Source organism: Syngnathus floridae, chromosome 10, assembly GCF_059516105.1.
Source record: "Syngnathus floridae isolate MCC-2025c chromosome 10, RoL_Sflo_1.0, whole genome shotgun sequence".
NCBI classification, from domain to species: domain Eukaryota; kingdom Metazoa; phylum Chordata; class Actinopteri; order Syngnathiformes; family Syngnathidae; genus Syngnathus; species Syngnathus floridae.
The window spans coordinates 2,449,279-2,466,377 of record NC_142422.1 but is presented as its reverse complement, the minus strand read 5'-3'; the positions used below and the strand labels follow the sequence as shown (position 1 = coordinate 2,466,377).

Here is a 17,099-nt window from a genome sequence, read left to right as displayed (position 1 = left end):
TGCCAAAGCCACATTTTCAATCCACTTTTTTTGAATGACCTTATCTTATTTCACTTCGTGGTGTTGGCGTGCACTGTATAGTCCCAGCCACCTCATTTCCATATATTCATAATAAGCACAGGTTATGTAAAACAGCCTTTTTTTTTGCATACACACCTGCAGCAAGCACCGCCACCACAGACAGAAGAAATAGAATGACTTTTTTAGAGCACTAATGTGAATATATTTAATATACAGGGTATCCCAAAAATTTCTTTTCACAGGCCAGTCTTAGTTTTATTATTCCTAGTGTTATTTTTTTGCCATACTCTCACTTATTGAACTCTAATGAAATGGGTCACTTAACTATATTGCAGATATTCGGAATTCCGTCTTAATGCTGTTGTTGTCTTGTAATCTCTCCAGTCTGCAAGTACACGGTCCACGAGCGCTGCGTAGCCCGCGCGCCGCCCTCCTGCATCAAAACCTACGTCAAATCCAAGAAAAACACCGAGGTGCGTCCAATTGGAGTGCGGCGCACTCGTCGGCGCGCTCGCGTTCTCCGAAAGCCCCGATGCTCTCTTATTGCCTGCTTGGAATTGCTAATTAGCCGCAACAACCGACCGATCCAAAGACTTGTTTGCTTTTCCGTTAATTGTTTCCACGCTTTTTTTTTTCTCATTTGTTTTTTTCTTGATTCCAGGGTGTGTGTACTTTTGCCACCAGTATTTTGTTTTCCTCAAGGTGTCACTCCCTCTACAGGTCATGCATCACTTCTGGGTGGAAGGGAACTGCCCCAACAAGTGTGACAAGTGCCACAAAACCATTAAGTGTTACCAGGGCCTAACTGGGCTGCATTGCGTGTGGTGTCAAATCACGGTGAGGACTCGAGTACAGTTGCACCTAGCAAAAACTAAGACCAGCAACGTCTGTGTTGAGTCATTAATTACCGATACTGTCATGAGTTTTGTTTACATGGACCCCCCACCGATAAAAATAATAACGGTATGATGTCTCGCAGCTCCATAACAAGTGTGCCTCCCACGTGAAACCCGAGTGTGACTGTGGTCCTCTAAGGGATCACATCCTCCCGCCAAACTCCATCTGTCCCGTCGTCCTGGTGAGACCTCTTTTCTTTTTTCCTGGTTTGACATTTTACGCCCTCCAAAAAATGTATTTTTCAGGAAAGGCAGTCGACTCTTCGGAAGGACTCACGGTGCAGCCTGTCGAGCCGCGGAAAGGTCCAGAGAGCCAATTCTGTGACGGTGGACGGTCAAGGCCTGCAGGTGATGAACATCATCCGCAAGTGGATGTACACAATTTCGCGGCGCACGTGAGCGACTCCGTTATTCCGTCCTGTCCACGATCCTCTCTTACGATATCCGTCAGCCATTACGGCGTCCGTGGCGACTGCTCGTCTAGCAACGGCGGTGATGAATCGCATCCCGCGCCACATCCGTCTCTGCCCCTCGCCGGCTAACCAGCGTAATAATCAAGATTATTATTTATAATTACAGGAAGTAATGGATCACTCCGGGGCTGGACGGGGAGCTCGTTAATTCCCCCCTCGGCCTGCTGGGTTAGCAGACAAGGGAGAGTTAAGCACTTCATCTGTGTCACCCAAAGCAGGGGCGGGTGGGCGGGGGTTCGGGGTGGGGAGCGAGGTCTGACGGCGACAAAAGCCCCGTTCAAACAAGGGCCGGCGGATTAGAGCTTGTTTGGGTTGGCGCTTTGCGAGCTTGGGCCCGCGGCGCTTTCTGGGACTGGGAAGTGATTCCCCCGCGTCACGGCCGACCAAGCGGCTGCCAATTAACACGTGCTGACTAACGAGTATTGAGAGCGCAGTGTAATGTAGCAATGTAAAAATAGCGAATGGTCAACCTAAACTTATCTTACAATATTGCGTTTCAAAATACCGAAATCAATTTCGGAAATTTCTATAAATGAAGTTTGGTGTTCATATTTTAGGTGATGGCAATTTCTGGATGTCTATTTTTTTTTTAGTACGAGATTGAATTAAGGCGTAGCAAGGTTTTGCGAGGCGTGAGCAGTTTTCAACTGGTGCAATGTAGCCGTGCGACGTGCCTGCTCAAACAGTTTGAGAGGATGCATCATGAAAGGCAATTCCCGCCAAGCATCCTGCAGTCTCCAAACACCCACGCTTTGTTTTGACATCTCCTGTTCAGATCACGACAATAGAGGGCACTCATCCGCTGCTGGTGTTTGTCAATCCAAAGAGCGGCGGCAAACAGGGAGAGAGGTGAGTACACACTTTGAGTACACAGTTTGTTTCCACAAAACAGAGTCCACCTCCTTTATAGCCTCGGAAGACCTCGGGGCTTTGGTTTTTGACATATCAAACATTTCTTAGGTCAATCTGAATTCATTTGTTCTAAAAAGATAGTCTTGTATATTAAAAGAGATTGGGGTGATGCTGGAAATGTCCCATGCTCCTCTCACACACAATTTAGTTAAATCGTTTCAGGGCTGCTGGAAATATTCCAAATAAACTTAAAATGGCAGTTATAAAACAAAAGGATGTTTTTGTGGGTTTGCTCATAATAGATATGCCCACCAAATTCCATGTCTCGTTGTTGAGCTAATTTATGACGTTTTTGAGGCAAAGCAATTCAAAGAGGACTTTTGCAGTATCTAAAGCAAAGCGTGTCATCTTCTGGATGGCTTTCACCTCCTCCATTGCTCGCGACCCCTTCCTCACCACCCGGGCCTTCTCTGTAACTCGGGGCTAATTGGGTTATTACTGAAACATCATCACTCGCTCCTTATTACGCCGGCCCCCCATTTGTTTAAATTATGAGATCAAAATATGACTTCAGTCAGTTGACATAATGAAATTGGAATTAAAATGAATTAGTCTTTCTAATGGCTTCTCCTCAAAGGGGTCTCAGGGTATGTCCCGCCCCGCCGCCGGCCAGTCCGATTCACCGCGTCACACTCGCGAATTGCCTTTGGGCCTTATCGGGACGGAATACGGAAAGTCATGGCTACTGTGTGACAGTGATTTTATTTTTGGTCATGTGACAGAATCTACAGGAAGTTCCAGTACCTCTTAAACCCGAGGCAGGTGTACAACCTCGCTAAGAATGGACCCATGCCCGGGTAAGTACCAAACGTTTTGAGAACATTTTCACTCTTGGAAGCATCTCAACAAATTCCAGAATCTAATAGATGGAATATTTGGATGTCTTCTTCTCAAATCCAAACACAAACACATTTTACCTCCAACATTGGAGAAGGTGGGACAGGAAAGCAATGCAGAGAGTTTAAATCTCATCCGCTTATCATTTTTTGTTTACAAACGCAGCGATATTTTTTATTTGCTCATGCATAATAAGCATCATCGCACGCGTGTCTTTGAGACGACATGTGATCCCGCATTCAGATGAGCAGCTAGACGAGCGGCCGGTATGACGTTCCCAGACGGCGACCGTCTGTGATTAAGGCCTTGAATGTTTGATTTCCATGCGTCGGGTTCCCCCGTCTTGGCCTTCGGCATCTGGCGTCGGCGCCGCTGTCGTGCCGCCGCGTTGTTTGGCTTTGATTAGCCGAGCCTCAGCGACTTTATCAGGAATAAAAGCGTTACGGCGCACGGCACGTGCAAAAGGGATGCCGCGTCGTCGCCTGCGTCTTCCATTCCGAAATGTGAATTTTGCCAGTGACCTCGAGCTGCTACATCCTGGTTAATATTTTCTCCGGCGCATTAGCGGAGTGGACACTGCTGGCCGCGCGCACACCCTGCTGCTGTCAATTAGCTCCCCGGCTAACGCAATAAGCGCAAATGAAGTGTTTGCTTCTTGCTCTTTAAATGGGCCCAAAGTTGCCTTTCATGTACGCGGCCGTCTGTTTGCCTCTTTAATGCGGTTTGACCGTCCCGGACGGGGTGTAATTGAGCGAGTCATTTAGCCGCCATGCGGGCCTTCATTCAGTTACGTCTTTGTTATTGTGAAGGAACGGAAGACGTCCAACTGAACATTGGACGTCGTGATCCGATTAGGCCCGCACCAGGCAGCAGATGAATGATCGGCAATTTTATTATTATTATTAGAAGGGGCGCAGTGGCGTGGTGAGGACTCGTCAAAGGTTTTGATATACGGCTAAATGACTATGATTCCCTTTTGACGTGCCCACAAATGTCAGTACTTAGGCAATTAATTGACTTTGCTTAAAATGTATTCCTGAAAACTACAACATTCATTTCGCACTCTGGCTTTCTTTGGATTCTGTTTTTATACTGAGAAACTTTTAAGATTATTTTATCACATCTTCTTTCACAGTCAAGCTCAGTGCTGCCCAGCATGTTGTGGCAGGAAATGGTACTACACGTATCCAAATTTCCACTTGCCTGTCATGTGAAAACCAATAAAAAAAGAATTTATTTAATGTGCGATTCAGCAGCAGAAATAATAAAAAGTAGCCGTTCTCTGGCCTTGGTGGAGGTCGTTCAAGAAATAATTTGACCGTGTACTATATTGCCAACGAAAAAGTTCTCCTCGTTCCTCGCAGGTTGAATTTCTTCCGAGACGTCCCCGATTTCCGGGTGCTGGCGTGCGGAGGAGACGGCACGGTGGGCTGGATCCTGGACTTTATAGGTACAGAACCCATTCTCTGCTTCCAGTGATTAAATAGGTGCTATTTACGCCCCTCTTGACAACATACTCAAGCTTAAACACTCAATTTCTTTTTTTTTTTTGGGTGATGTCTTTTTTTATCACTCACATCAATGTTGACTCAAAGCAGAAAAACACTTTATGGTGTGTATGTAAACACTTTCATTACACGCAAGCGTGTGTGGTCAGGGGTGGTAAAACGGGATGATGGAACAACATATTAGTCATCATTTGAACCATTTGAAAGAACATAGAAAGAAGACGAAAGAATCAACCCGCTCGTCTTTATTTGGCCGCGACGACGTCTTGACTTGTACGGCCAGCGAAGGGAAAAAAAATTGCCTCAATTTTTTTATCAATCAAAACAAGAGTGAGGCAATAAGAGGGAACGGCTGTTGGATAAAACGTGCCTCTAGAAATAGACCGCCGGGCTGTTTACGTTAAGTAGCACCAGAGCAGTACTCAAAATTGATTTTTCCATTTCGCTGTGATTGGTTGCCAGAATCGTGACTTTATTTTTCTTTTTTTTAGATAAGGCCAACTTGGACCGGAACCCGCCCGTCTGTGTACTTCCGCTTGGCACAGGAAATGACCTGGCCCGATGTCTGCGCTGGGGAGGAGGTACTGTAAAAAAAATCGAAAAGTTTAACCTAAAGCTTCAACTCTGTGACCTTTCACTTCGGAAGGCTACGAAGGCGAGAGCCTGCTCAAGATCCTACGTGACATCGAAAACAGCAGCGAGGTCATGCTGGACCGCTGGAAGATTGACGTCACGGCCACCGACAAGGACGAGCGAGGCGATCCGGTGCCGTACAGCATCGTCAACAACTACTTCTCCATCGGAGTGGTGAGTCACACACTTTGACGCTAAGGCCTCCAAGACAATTTTTTTTTTTTAGCACTCTTAACATGGTTTCTTTCCAAAACAAATACCGTTTCCACGTAATGACACTGATGTCGGTCATTACCGATGAATGTCAGCGAGGAAATCTAGTCATTGACATTTGCCAGGTGGCAGTGTTGCGCTGACGCACGTAATGAGTAGCCAAACAAAAAAGTCTTAAGAAGCCGAGACTGAAGACACGTGGTCATTTAGGGTCACATTAGCCCCCTAGTGGCGAGCAAATTTGAACCATGTACACAATATTAGATGGATAATTCCCAGATTCAAACCAAGAAACATCTATCTGTAGAAAACTAAAAAATAAATCAAATTATTTACGCATGTACAAGCCTTGTGGCTCCTCCTGTCAATTTTTAAATTGCGCAGCATCAGCCAGCATGCGTGATGATCACAAATGAAGTTGTTTGTAAGGGATTAAGAAGACTTTGAGCTCTCTATAGATTTGAGTGTCATATATTTTCTGACACTTTTTTTTTTTTTTGGGGTGTGCTACCGTAAAGATTACGCGACAAGTCAAGCTAATAATTACCTCCGAGATTATGCTGATGAAAAGTAGATTGTTTCTATAATGACACGGCTCAAATCAAAAGATCAGCAATTGCCACCGCTAACCACGTAGCATCATCGCTCTGAGGAAAGGTTGCGAGAAGTTGAAGGACATTTTTGGGATCCACACAAAAAAAAAATCTGGCCAATTTTTTTATATATATACACACTATGCCATTTCTATTCCGATTAAAAGAACCAATTTTCCCCCCAGATTCAACATGACACGCAATGATTTCAATCAAAGCCGAGAGACAGAACTAATCAGGGCGTGCTCTTCGCTAGCATAATGCAGTCAGTCGGCCTAATGACCGCGCCACGTTCCTGTCGGGCGGACATTACTCTTCCCACATGAAAAGGCACATGAAAGTCCGCTCCTAATTGGACTAAACCTTGAGCTATGAGAGGACATTACACATGTCCCGCTTTAATTCGCCTGCCAAATGTTTAACATTGGTCATTATTTGAGGGCAGTGTAGCAGGTGACTGTAAAGAGTCTGATTTTTTTTTTTTTGCCGAGGTGAAGCTTTTCGGTGTTGCTTGTCAACGCCTCGAGCCAAAGGGGAGATAACTAACCAGCTAACTAACTCCCTCCCGGCTCGCTGCTCTTGTCCTGTTTTGTAAGAGAATCAAGTTCCTTCAGATACATCCATCATCTCACCTCTCCGTCTGCTGCGTCCGTGGGGAATCAGCCAAAACACTTTTGGTCTTTTTGAGGAGACATCCAGAAGAAGAAAAAGATGAGCCATTGATTTTTTTTTTTTTTTTGTCTCTTCCTCTTTTGGCTCCTGCTAAGTTTGTGCACTAGCAGGGGGTCCTCCTTGTGTTTCAATCGTGCCACTCAAAAAGGGGGTGGATCAAAATACATTGTTGGAAGGGAGGAGGCGAAGGACATGATGGAGGAAAGGGAGGGTTGAGAGGAGCACCCCCCCCAAAAAAAAAAAGTTTGCGCCAACTCGCTTTCCGTATTGCTCTAAATTGTTATCGAGCCAGACAACTTTGCTGAGTTCAGCCTCTTTTTCTTCAAAGGCCTTGCCAGCATTTTGTGGCCGACACTTAGAAGTGTGAATTAAAGGAAATGTCACTTGATTATCCTAAGCTTTGCCGCACCAGCTTTACTCCATCTTATCATTATTTTACATGAAACACCTTATCGGAAAAACAAACTTTACCAACTGCATTTATTTTTTTTCATCTAAATCTCCAAGAAGTAAAATGTCCGATAAACTTCCTCCTCAAAGTTTATTTTTTTAAGCAGTCCGAGCAGACGGCGCGGTGTTAATACGCCGCTCGCGCTTCTCTAACATACGCTGTTTAAAAAAAGCCTCTTTTGGTAAAACTCACACTTTTTCCCCGCCTCGAGTCTCCGGCTTCTCTCCGGGAGGCCGTGAAAGCGGGTGAGAGGACGGTCAAGAGTGACAGAGGTGGATGATAAGTGGAAAAAAGGGAGGACGCTTTCTACGCTTGTCTGCAAGCTCCCGGAGCTGTGATTATCGGCGACGCGCGTTTGCTTAATTAGCCGCTAGCTCGACGGCGGAGCCTCCGTCATCAGGCCTCTCCTGTCAATAGCGCTCCACCTCTCCTCACACGGCGGCGTAAGCACACGCCACGTGGCGCTCTGTTAATGAGCTCCGAGTTGCCTTAAATATCGTAATGAGGAAAGACACGATCACACCATTTGCTACAGTGAGCTGACGATTCGTTTCCATTTTCATTTTAGCGCTGAGATTGCTTCGTATTATTTGTTTGTATAAATAAAGTGTTCTAACGAAACACTTCAATTCCTCTTTGCAGGACGCCTCCATCGCACATCGTTTTCACGTGATGAGGGAGAAGCACCCGGAGAAATTTAACAGCAGGTTGGTCACACGCTTCTTTTCCCAAATTAAAACTCCCAAACGTTTTGGCAATTTTACCTTCGCTGTTCTTAAACATTCAAACCATTCTAGCGTCAAGGTGTACTGAAGTCAAGGATGAGAAAGTTCTTTGCCTTTCATTATCAGATTATAAATATGGAAAAAAAAGTTGCTTGGACTCTGGGCCAATGACATGAATGGTCTTCACCACAGGTGATAATAGGAAAAAAAAAAAAGGTTTCCACTATGTGGTGTCGCAGGGGAGGGGGGGGCAGTGTGTAATTTTGAGTGTAATTAACCCAGTGGATCATCACGCGTGGTTCCCCCCTCCCTCCCCTCCCCGGCGACCCGCCGTGTAGCGTCTCCACCGATGACGAATGGACGCTCCTCATATTTAGCCTTTGTGATGAGCTGCAGGAGACGTGTTCACCTTTGGCGCACGGACAAATGTGGCATCTCCAGTATGTTTCCATCAATATTTAACGTCTTGCCCATACGTCTCCACTAGCGCCGGGGAGTCATCCAGGCCCTAATTGAATTGGCTTGGCTAGTTTGACATGGCGGATCAGTCAGAGCGATGACACGCCGCCTCCTAATAATCCCATTTGTGCTCGTTAGCATATGTTAGCCTGCTCCTGGTGCGCCATTTAGCCACGCCACGTCCTCCTGGCGCTCGTTCTTCAGAGATGTTAAGATGCTGCTGGCCCAGCTGTTGTTTTTTATTTTTGGTCTTTGTTGTTGACGGTATTAGGAGATACATTTTTGGCAAAAAGAGTTTATGAGGCGTAGAAAAACTCCAATAGCGCATTTTGTGCCTGTTGCTATGTGAATTTTGTGCAGATTTCGACTTTTCACCCCGCCCCCTCCTCTTTGATAAGTTGCGATACTTCCAATGGTCACGAGCCCCGTGAACAAATCCAACAAAAATCTCTGCTACCCTGTGAAACTATCAGCATGCATTATTGAAGTGGCAAGGATAGTGTGTAATAGAGAGATCCTAAAGCCATTCGCCCGTGTGAATTATTAACGGGATTCAAATAACAGACAGAATCATTTTCTTAAAATACCTCAATCATTTTTCACCGAGGATTCGTAAAATGGTGTGGAAACAACACGGATGCGCCGCTTCGGAGTTCTGTACACGCTGCGTTGATTACATGGAGGAAATGAAAATTCCATTAAAAAAAAAAAATAACAGCTGACAAAATTTGGGCTTTAATATTTCCTATGATAAAGCAAAAATACAGCAACAAACAAAATAATAATAAATTAAATTAGAAAATTGATGGATGGATAAATTAAAATAAATTAATATTTATATAATTAAAAAATAATATAATTTAAAAAACACATGAACACATTTACACGCATTTTAATGTGCGGTAATTTTTAATAAAATTAATTTAAAAAGAAGAAGAAGAAGAAAATTTGCATGTGTGTCACATCAGTGTCACATGTATACATTTTGTCTGTGATTTGACCTTATACAGAAACTGAATATTTAATCACCTTTAACTGCCAAGCAACATTGGGACAATTGCCTTAATTATGAACGGAGGAGATTTTCTTGATGGAATGTCGGGGTCTCGCAACTCCCCCTCCCCCCCTCTCCCTTGACTCCTCGCGTCCTATCCATCTTGTGTATTTGCACCTTGGGGTGATTACCAGGGCGAAGGTGTGAAGATTTGACACTCGGCAGATAGATTCATTTACTGCCACTGCCGGACCTGGAGGTGATAATGAGGTCGAGGATTAAAAGCAGACAATCAGCCGGCCCGTGACCAAGACTGGGCCTCCTCCTCCTCTTTCTCCTCCCACCCACGCCGGTACGCCTCGACTGACTTTTTCAAAATATAACCTTCCTCTCACCGTCATCCGACATTTTTTGCTGATCCTTAATGTAATTACGCGCTAATCTGTGACTCGGAGGGGAAAAGGAAGGATGGCGGGAAAATAAAGACACCACACGGTTTGTAAAGTTTAGACCTCTGGGCCTTTTCGTTGTGTCGTTATGAATTAATCAACGCTGTGTTTCTGCGCCGCTTTACTGCTCTTCCGGTTTATCCCCAAAAAATATGTTGATACGTTTTTTGCGATATGCGTTTTTCCGGTGATAAGTGCTGTGGTTTCGTTTACTGGCTCAGTGAATGAGCCTGTTTTTTTTTTTGTAACTTTAAATCTGCTGTGAGATTACGACCAAGCCAAACCAAAATGGCTGACTTCCTGTTCAATTCGCAACATGAGTCCTTGAGACCAATTTTTTTTTTTTTTTCCCCCGTTATAATCAAAATGTCCACCCCCCTTTGTGTGCTGATTGTGGAACCTGGTGGCTGGGGCAAACTTTTCCTAACTGTCCACAAAATCCTCCATGCCAATGCGTTTATCCTATTTGGTGTTGGGTTTTGGAACTGAGTGCTTTCTTTTCAACCTGGTCTAATAAGCACTTTTCTGGCAGCCAATTTTCAGTTTTCTCCCCCGGCAACCCGTTGTTATGTGACTGTGGCTCATATTGTTAATGTTTTTTTTGGGGGGTTAACACCTTCTGGCCACTAAAAGCAACATGGCAGGTGTTGACAGAATTTCCAAGGTGTCACAGGGTTACAACTCTGGTGGCGGGAGAGATTCAGACCTAAAAACCTGCCAACTTTTCTGATTACATGTACATTCACAAACTTCTTGTTTGTTCTTTGAATGTTGTGGCCATACAAAAAAAAAAAAAAGATTTTCAGATCACATTAGTTAGCGCTTGAACCAAAATAACATAACGCTGCTAGCTCACAAAGTTTAGTTACTATCAAACTACGCTAAAGTTTCCAGATTCAAGTTGCTAGCTCCCCCAAAACTGTGAAGCAAACGTACTAACCACTTGTTCACCCTGCTGTCTGCCACATTTAAAAAAAAAAAAAAAAAAGCAGATTTCTTCCCGTTGTGTTGCTTAAGTGTCGATCTTTACCAGAGCCTTGATGTCCCCTTGATATTTGGGCTTCTATTTAAGGTCCTTAGACATCTAACGGTCTCGGTGTGCCCCTCCCGGGACGCCCCACACTCTCGGGGTCCCCCACGGGCCCCCCCAGGCCCCAGCTGTGCTGTGTAACCATCCCGAGTTAACCTTTCCGGAAGGCGCAGGGAAGCCCGGGCATGCGGCGCTCTTTAGCATAATGAGCCGTGTTCATCAAAGCGCCGCCATGTGCTGGATTGGGCTACACTACAATGTGTGTGTGTGAATGTGTGTGTGTTGAGAACCAACCAGTGTTATAAATTACACACACACACACTCGGACCTCATTTGAGGTTGAAATCGTTTATGCGACCAAAGTGTCATCTATAATTAATGACCGCTTGTGTGTAATTTAGAGATATCTCACCTGTGGCCCCTGTCCCACTGCTCGGTGGGAGCACACACACACACACACAAACACACACATACTCGTTTAACCTTTCTTGTGAAGCCACTTAAGTTGTCCTCAACCAAGCACGGATCAAAGCCCGTCAGTCGGTTTGTTGCGTTCATGACACATCCGTTTTCCTCAACTTCACTCTGCAATATAGAGTAAACAAATGATTATTATTATTATTTTTTAATTGAGTGGTGGCTTCCGATACAAGTGACCCAACTTAGTTTTTCAAATTATGCGCTACAGCATTTTAAACTTTCAAGAAATTTATATTTTAACACAAACAGTGAAGCAACACATGTAAACAGACAAAATAATACAAAAAATGTTCTACAGGATTGTGAAACAATTGTAAAAAAAAAAAAAGTAAACTCAGCTCAAGGCACCATCATATGAATCTTAGTCCATGGGGTATTCTTGCTTTTAAAACAAAAATATATGTTTGTTGTTCCCTAATGCGGCTCTGGTCGTTTCTCAAAGTGGCAAGCGGACGCGGGAGAGCGCTACAGGCGGCAGAGCGCTAAAACACCACGGCGACGCATTGATGCGGCACGCAAAGAGTTGGTTATGTCAATGCGATATTTATCACCTCTGATCAAGAAGAAATTAGTGCTCGAATAAGGTCGTAGATCACTGTGGGTTAGATTAAGTGTCAGCGCAGGGGAAAATCAATGGAGGCCGTGTTGTGTTAAGTGCGTCCAGTGTAAAGTGCACCGAACGGGACTTTGGCCTCAGGGCAGCTCAAATAAAAGCGTTGTGATGACACAGCAGCGATAGGATGGACGAAGCTTTGGGATTTAGGATTAAATTCCCGAAATCATGCTATGAAGGAACATTTTTAGATTTAAACAAAAAAAATTGTGATTTAAAAAACATTTTTAATTTATTTATTATTTGCTTCATTCTTTGACTTCAACAGCTGACTTCATCATCCATCGCGTGGCCAACCCGAGCAGCTATCAGCATACGCTTTGCATTGATACACTGCCACAGGTCCAATCTTGGTTTTGAGCTTTCAATATTTGAGCGGCGTTGCTTTTGCCTCCTCATCGCTCCCACGGGAAGCATCATTAAGTTTGCATGACGTCCCGTGGAGATGCGGCAGCTTTGAGGGAATGGGTGCCTCGTGTTATCTTTGTCTCTCAAAACAGGAATAAACAATTCAATGAAGATTTTCAATTTATTTGATTATTATTTTCCATTGATACACTTTTTCATATCTCCATTTTCACTCGCACCTGCTAAGCCACGTGGCTCATTTGCCCCACAAATCAGCAACCATCTCTTCTGAATACACTCTCCTGATTTGTTTACGTGCCAACGTGCACGGTCCTGCGGTTTCAGTTTTCCGCCTTCCCTCTCTTGCCACGATAAATCAGCTGCGAGTCGCTCTACCTTGCAAGTAGACTAAATGAAAGCCCATCTATAAAGTGGCTAAATGGTCCTGACAAAAGTCCTAATGAGGGAATCAATAATTCAGTGATTGTTCCTCTGCTTATACTAATACATCCCCCTCATTCTTTACTGTAGTCACACCTGTGTGTCAGCATCGTCGTTGTTGTTTTTTGTCTTGCACAGTGGAAGATAAATGGCATTCCGCTCTTTGCCGTCCATCTCTTGGAAAGATGAAAACTCTTCTGTGAAATTAGAATTCCCGCTTCAGATCAGCGAGGCTATTCCGTATTGATCGGAGGCTCGGAATGTCGGAAAGTGGAGTCCCGCAAGGGTCGATGTTCGGACCTCTGGGTTTTAAAACCAAATTTCAGGGTGGTCATGCAAATTGGTCGATGAATAGATTGAAATTATAAAATGTTTTCTTACCCCGGTGATGTAATTTATGATAAGTGTGTATAGACAGATGGTTGGGTCATTGATCGTCAGCCTTAGCAATGGAAGCTGGGGGGGGTCCCAGCCCCCCCTCTCTCGTTTTAAGTTAATTGCGAGATGCACACAGATGACCTTCTTTATGTGACAAACGTACGCAACAGTGTATTTCCTTTCTCGTGTTTAGGAAATCCCTTTTCACAACAAATGCTTTGGCTTGTCACAAGAGTGTTGTCTTGCCCTTCTTTTCTCTCCCAGAACAAAGAACAAGCTGTGGTACTTTGAGTTCGGCACTTCAGAAACCTTCTCGGCCACGTGCAAGAAGTTACACGACTTCCTGGAGGTTGAGGTGAGTACGTAATTACGCCGCATGTGGACCTCAGTGCTGCCGGGGCATGTTGTGGCACAATGCGGTACTACACCAAAGGCGCAATTTGAATTTGATTGTATAGAATCTAGAAAAAAAAAATTAAAACTAAGATACCAGGTGACCATCTTGTTTTCCATAAATAGCCCAGAATTGTGGTAATTTCACTCTTGTGAAAACGTGTATGTGAAGAGTGCTTCCCATTAGACTTGGATTGTGCGCAAAGGTAATTAGCCCTGCACAACCCCGCCGAGTGTGATACCAAATGTTAATGAAGATACACTTCATCTTTTTCCACCGCTTTGAAAAGTGCCTTATTAATTAGGACGAGAAAAGTACGGGAGCTTGATAAAAATGGACTTTGTTCAAATTCAAAAGTATCAGAACTGCGAGAAAGACGTGTTGCAATAACACCTCACCTCCATCTTGAAGATAATTCAATTTCTCGCTCAAAGTGCGATGGCGTGACCCTGGACCTGAGCTCCGTCTCCTTGGAGGGCATCGCCATCCTCAACATACCCAGCATGCACGGCGGCTCCAACCTGTGGGGCGAAAGCAAAAAGAGAAGGGGTCACCGTAAGGCGGCCAAGAAGGGTCTGGACAGGAGGACGCCTTTGACCGACCCCAAGGAGCTCATGTTTGCAGTTCAAGGTGAGAGACGGGAGAAACATTCAACACCAAACTTGGGACCCCGAAACTTTTCAACGAGCGCATGAATATTTCACGGGTGACAAGGTGAATCACAGCTAGCGGCTTTTGTTTGCGACACGCAGGTAAAACCGTGTCACTATTTGGAACTGTCACTTGCGTATTAATGGCCTGCGAAGACAGCGGAGGACACGCTCGGTTAATACGAGCGGACTCCCCCGACTCCATTTACGTCAAAAGGACGGCCGTCATCGGGAATGGCCCAAAAAAGAAAAGCCCAACGTGGCTACCTGCTAAAAGTGGAGGAAGACTGTTGATGATTTTCCAAAACAAACCGCTTGCAAGACTCAACAAAATTAATTCAGTTTGTTTCTAAATCTGCTGTTTGATTGTGTAACACAAAAATTAATTAAGAATATCAAGTTTGGTGTGTTAACATGCTCAAAAATTAGTTTTTAATTAAATTACTAATCAAAACAAAAAAAGTTTACGACCATCTTGGACCAATCAGTAAAAAGCTACACGTTGTTAGAGACCCAACAAATCTCCCCCCCTCCCCAAAAGGTCCATTTAGTGAATTAGCCAGAGGGGGCGTAGTCGAGCACGACACATGGATCAAACCGGTGGCAGGTTTTTTGTGTGCGTGTGCGTGCGTGTGCATGGTTGTGTAGCTGACCTTTCTGGAGCTGTTAAATCATCCTGCTGGTGACGCCAGGAGACAAGCCCCTCAGGTGGAAGGGAATGGCTGCGGAGTGAATTATTTACAATGGGAGTGATTTTTTTTTTTTCCCCTCCACTGTGGGTGGGGTGTGTTGTTTGGGGACTGATGCCCCATGACAAGCCCCCTTGTGACGCACTCATTGGACGACAGGTCGCCGCAGAAATCCCGACATTTTGCTGTAGTCGGACTTGACGGCTCGAGGAAGTTTAGAGCTTCTTTCGTTTGGCGTTAAGCGAAGGACAGTTCAAAAAATCTCAGTCCCAAAGCGAACTGTTCTATTTCGTTCCACAAAGGCAGCAAATGAAAAATTGAGCCGTCACTGTCATAATATTTCCATGGCAACCCGTTTAAGCAGCAAACTATGACTTCATCGGTCCCACACTGAATCGTTGTTGCCCGGGGCTAAAAAAAAAAACGGACCCCTGCCCGTGGTGACACAGTGCACGTCACCTGTGTTAAAGCGTTTGCACTCGGGTGAGAAAACGGGGGAGGGGGTGGGGGGCGATGTCATCCATGTATGTACACACAGTGTGACCCTGAAAAGCAGCTCACTCACAGCCCCAGATAGAGAGCGACGCCTGTCCGTCACCACGGCGACACGGGAAAGCCGACGCGACAGGTTGGGAGCAGCCAGTCCTCACCCTCGCACGCATCCAACGGAAAAAAAAAAAAAAAAGACTGAATTTCAATTAATGTGAACGCGCTCCCGACCGGGAAGGCGGCGGCTCCTTAATTCGAGGAGGAAAGCGTCGGAGGCTGAAGCAGATGGGGCCCCCGCGTGACACCCAGCCTCCAACCGGGCCAAAATCAATACACATCAGTGCAAATTAATAATGATATGATCACAAGATTGCTTGGCATTGCCGGTGCAATCTAATTAATTGACACGCTGCTGTTCTTAACGCGCCGTTTACGTGTCTCAGATGCAGATGTCGGCGAGTTCTTTTGTTCTTTCCCCACCTGACTTTCTTCACCATGTTCTCCAAACACGTGCGGAACTCAGATCTGAATTTAATTCCGTGTTTCCAGATCTGTCCGATCAGCTGTTGGAGGTGGTCGGCCTCGAGGGGGCCATGGAGATGGGTCAGATCTACACGGGTCTGAAGAGCGCCGGAAGACGCCTGGCGCAGTGCTCCTCCGTCACCATCAGGTTCGCCCTACTTTCCGTTTTGTGAAATGACGCCGTTGAAGACAAATAACTCCATTTTAATCAAACCTTTGAATCATCTCATGCAGAACCAGTAAATCCCTTCCCATGCAGATTGATGGTGAACCTTGGATGCAGACTCCATGCACCGTAAGTTTTCACTCTTATGTAGTCGGCACGGACCTCCGCCAAGGCCAATCGGAGCAATGACGAGAAAAACTATTCCTGTTAAAATGGCTGCCACCAAATCGTGAAATACATGAAAGTAAATCATATTCGGATGACAGGTTATTTCTGCTATCCATGTTACGAAAGTGAAAGAATAATTAAGATCCATTAGCGCAATCACACGCGAAAAGCACGTAACAACTGGCAACCTGTTCATCAAAGCGAAAAAGAAACATGTCAGACGTGGCTCCGATATGCAAATGCTCTGACAGACACTCGTCAATATGTTTATTCATGCGGCGCCATTTGCATACTTGTTGTTAATAATTAGCGGGGGTAACATCCCATTTGGACCGTGATGTTTTTCTTCCAGCGTTTAAGCAACACACGAAGAAGAAGCCGCTGTGGAAATTGTCACGGCGCCGCTTGAAGGGCCCTCGTTCGGTCACGCCGCGCCTCGTCGGGCTGCGGCCGGGCGCCGCGTATGGAAATGGCTGCCGCGCTTCAGCGTGAGAGGGCCGTCCTAATTAAAGACAAAATAAGCTCAAAGAAGGCGAGATGTTTCATTGTGACAAAGTGCAGCCACTTTGAGGGAGGGAGGAAACACTTGTGGTGTGCGGAGACAGGTGTGAACAAATTATCGATCATGTACGGTTCCGAGAAAAAAAAAAACCCTTCAGAAAGACAAAGGTGATCTCATTTGGATCTGAGTTTGCGAAAAGTAAGACGACAAAACTATTCCGCTGAATGAAACATTCTTTCCAGATCGAGATCATCCACAAGAACCAAGCGCCCATGCTGATGGGTCCTCAGCAGAGTCGAAGCTTCTTCTCCTCGCTGGTGAGGAGAAGGCGGGCCGAGAGCAATGACTGATCCCTCACAGGTTCTCCAAGTTCTCGTCACAAAATTTATCCCA

General features: G+C 45.2%; 1 protein-coding gene and 1 long non-coding RNA gene across 2 annotated transcripts in view; one reads left to right on the top strand and one right to left on the bottom strand.

The window, feature by feature from the left end:
* Positions 1-17,099, top strand: part of dgkb (diacylglycerol kinase, beta) — a 24,787-nt gene extending 7,688 nt beyond the window's left edge. Inside the window, exons 13-27 of the mRNA XM_088386214.1 lie at positions 406-494; positions 742-858; positions 1,001-1,099; positions 1,164-1,265; positions 2,166-2,239; positions 3,025-3,099; positions 4,504-4,589; positions 5,139-5,228; positions 5,294-5,454; positions 7,852-7,916; positions 13,391-13,481; positions 13,955-14,150; positions 15,898-16,018; positions 16,105-16,165; positions 16,949-17,099. Of these exons, the coding sequence (XP_088242340.1) occupies positions 406-494; positions 742-858; positions 1,001-1,099; positions 1,164-1,265; positions 2,166-2,239; positions 3,025-3,099; positions 4,504-4,589; positions 5,139-5,228; positions 5,294-5,454; positions 7,852-7,916; positions 13,391-13,481; positions 13,955-14,150; positions 15,898-16,018; positions 16,105-16,165; positions 16,949-17,056 (1,535 nt within the window). The 3' untranslated portion in view covers positions 17,057-17,099. The remainder of the gene's footprint in view (positions 1-405; positions 495-741; positions 859-1,000; positions 1,100-1,163; positions 1,266-2,165; positions 2,240-3,024; positions 3,100-4,503; positions 4,590-5,138; positions 5,229-5,293; positions 5,455-7,851; positions 7,917-13,390; positions 13,482-13,954; positions 14,151-15,897; positions 16,019-16,104; positions 16,166-16,948) is intronic.
* Positions 9,284-12,016, bottom strand: LOC148391719 (uncharacterized). Its single transcript, XR_015860672.1, has 3 exons — positions 11,898-12,016; positions 11,350-11,451; positions 9,284-9,640 (listed from the first exon to the last, which is right to left on the bottom strand). It is a non-coding gene; the product is annotated as an uncharacterized LOC148391719 (long non-coding RNA).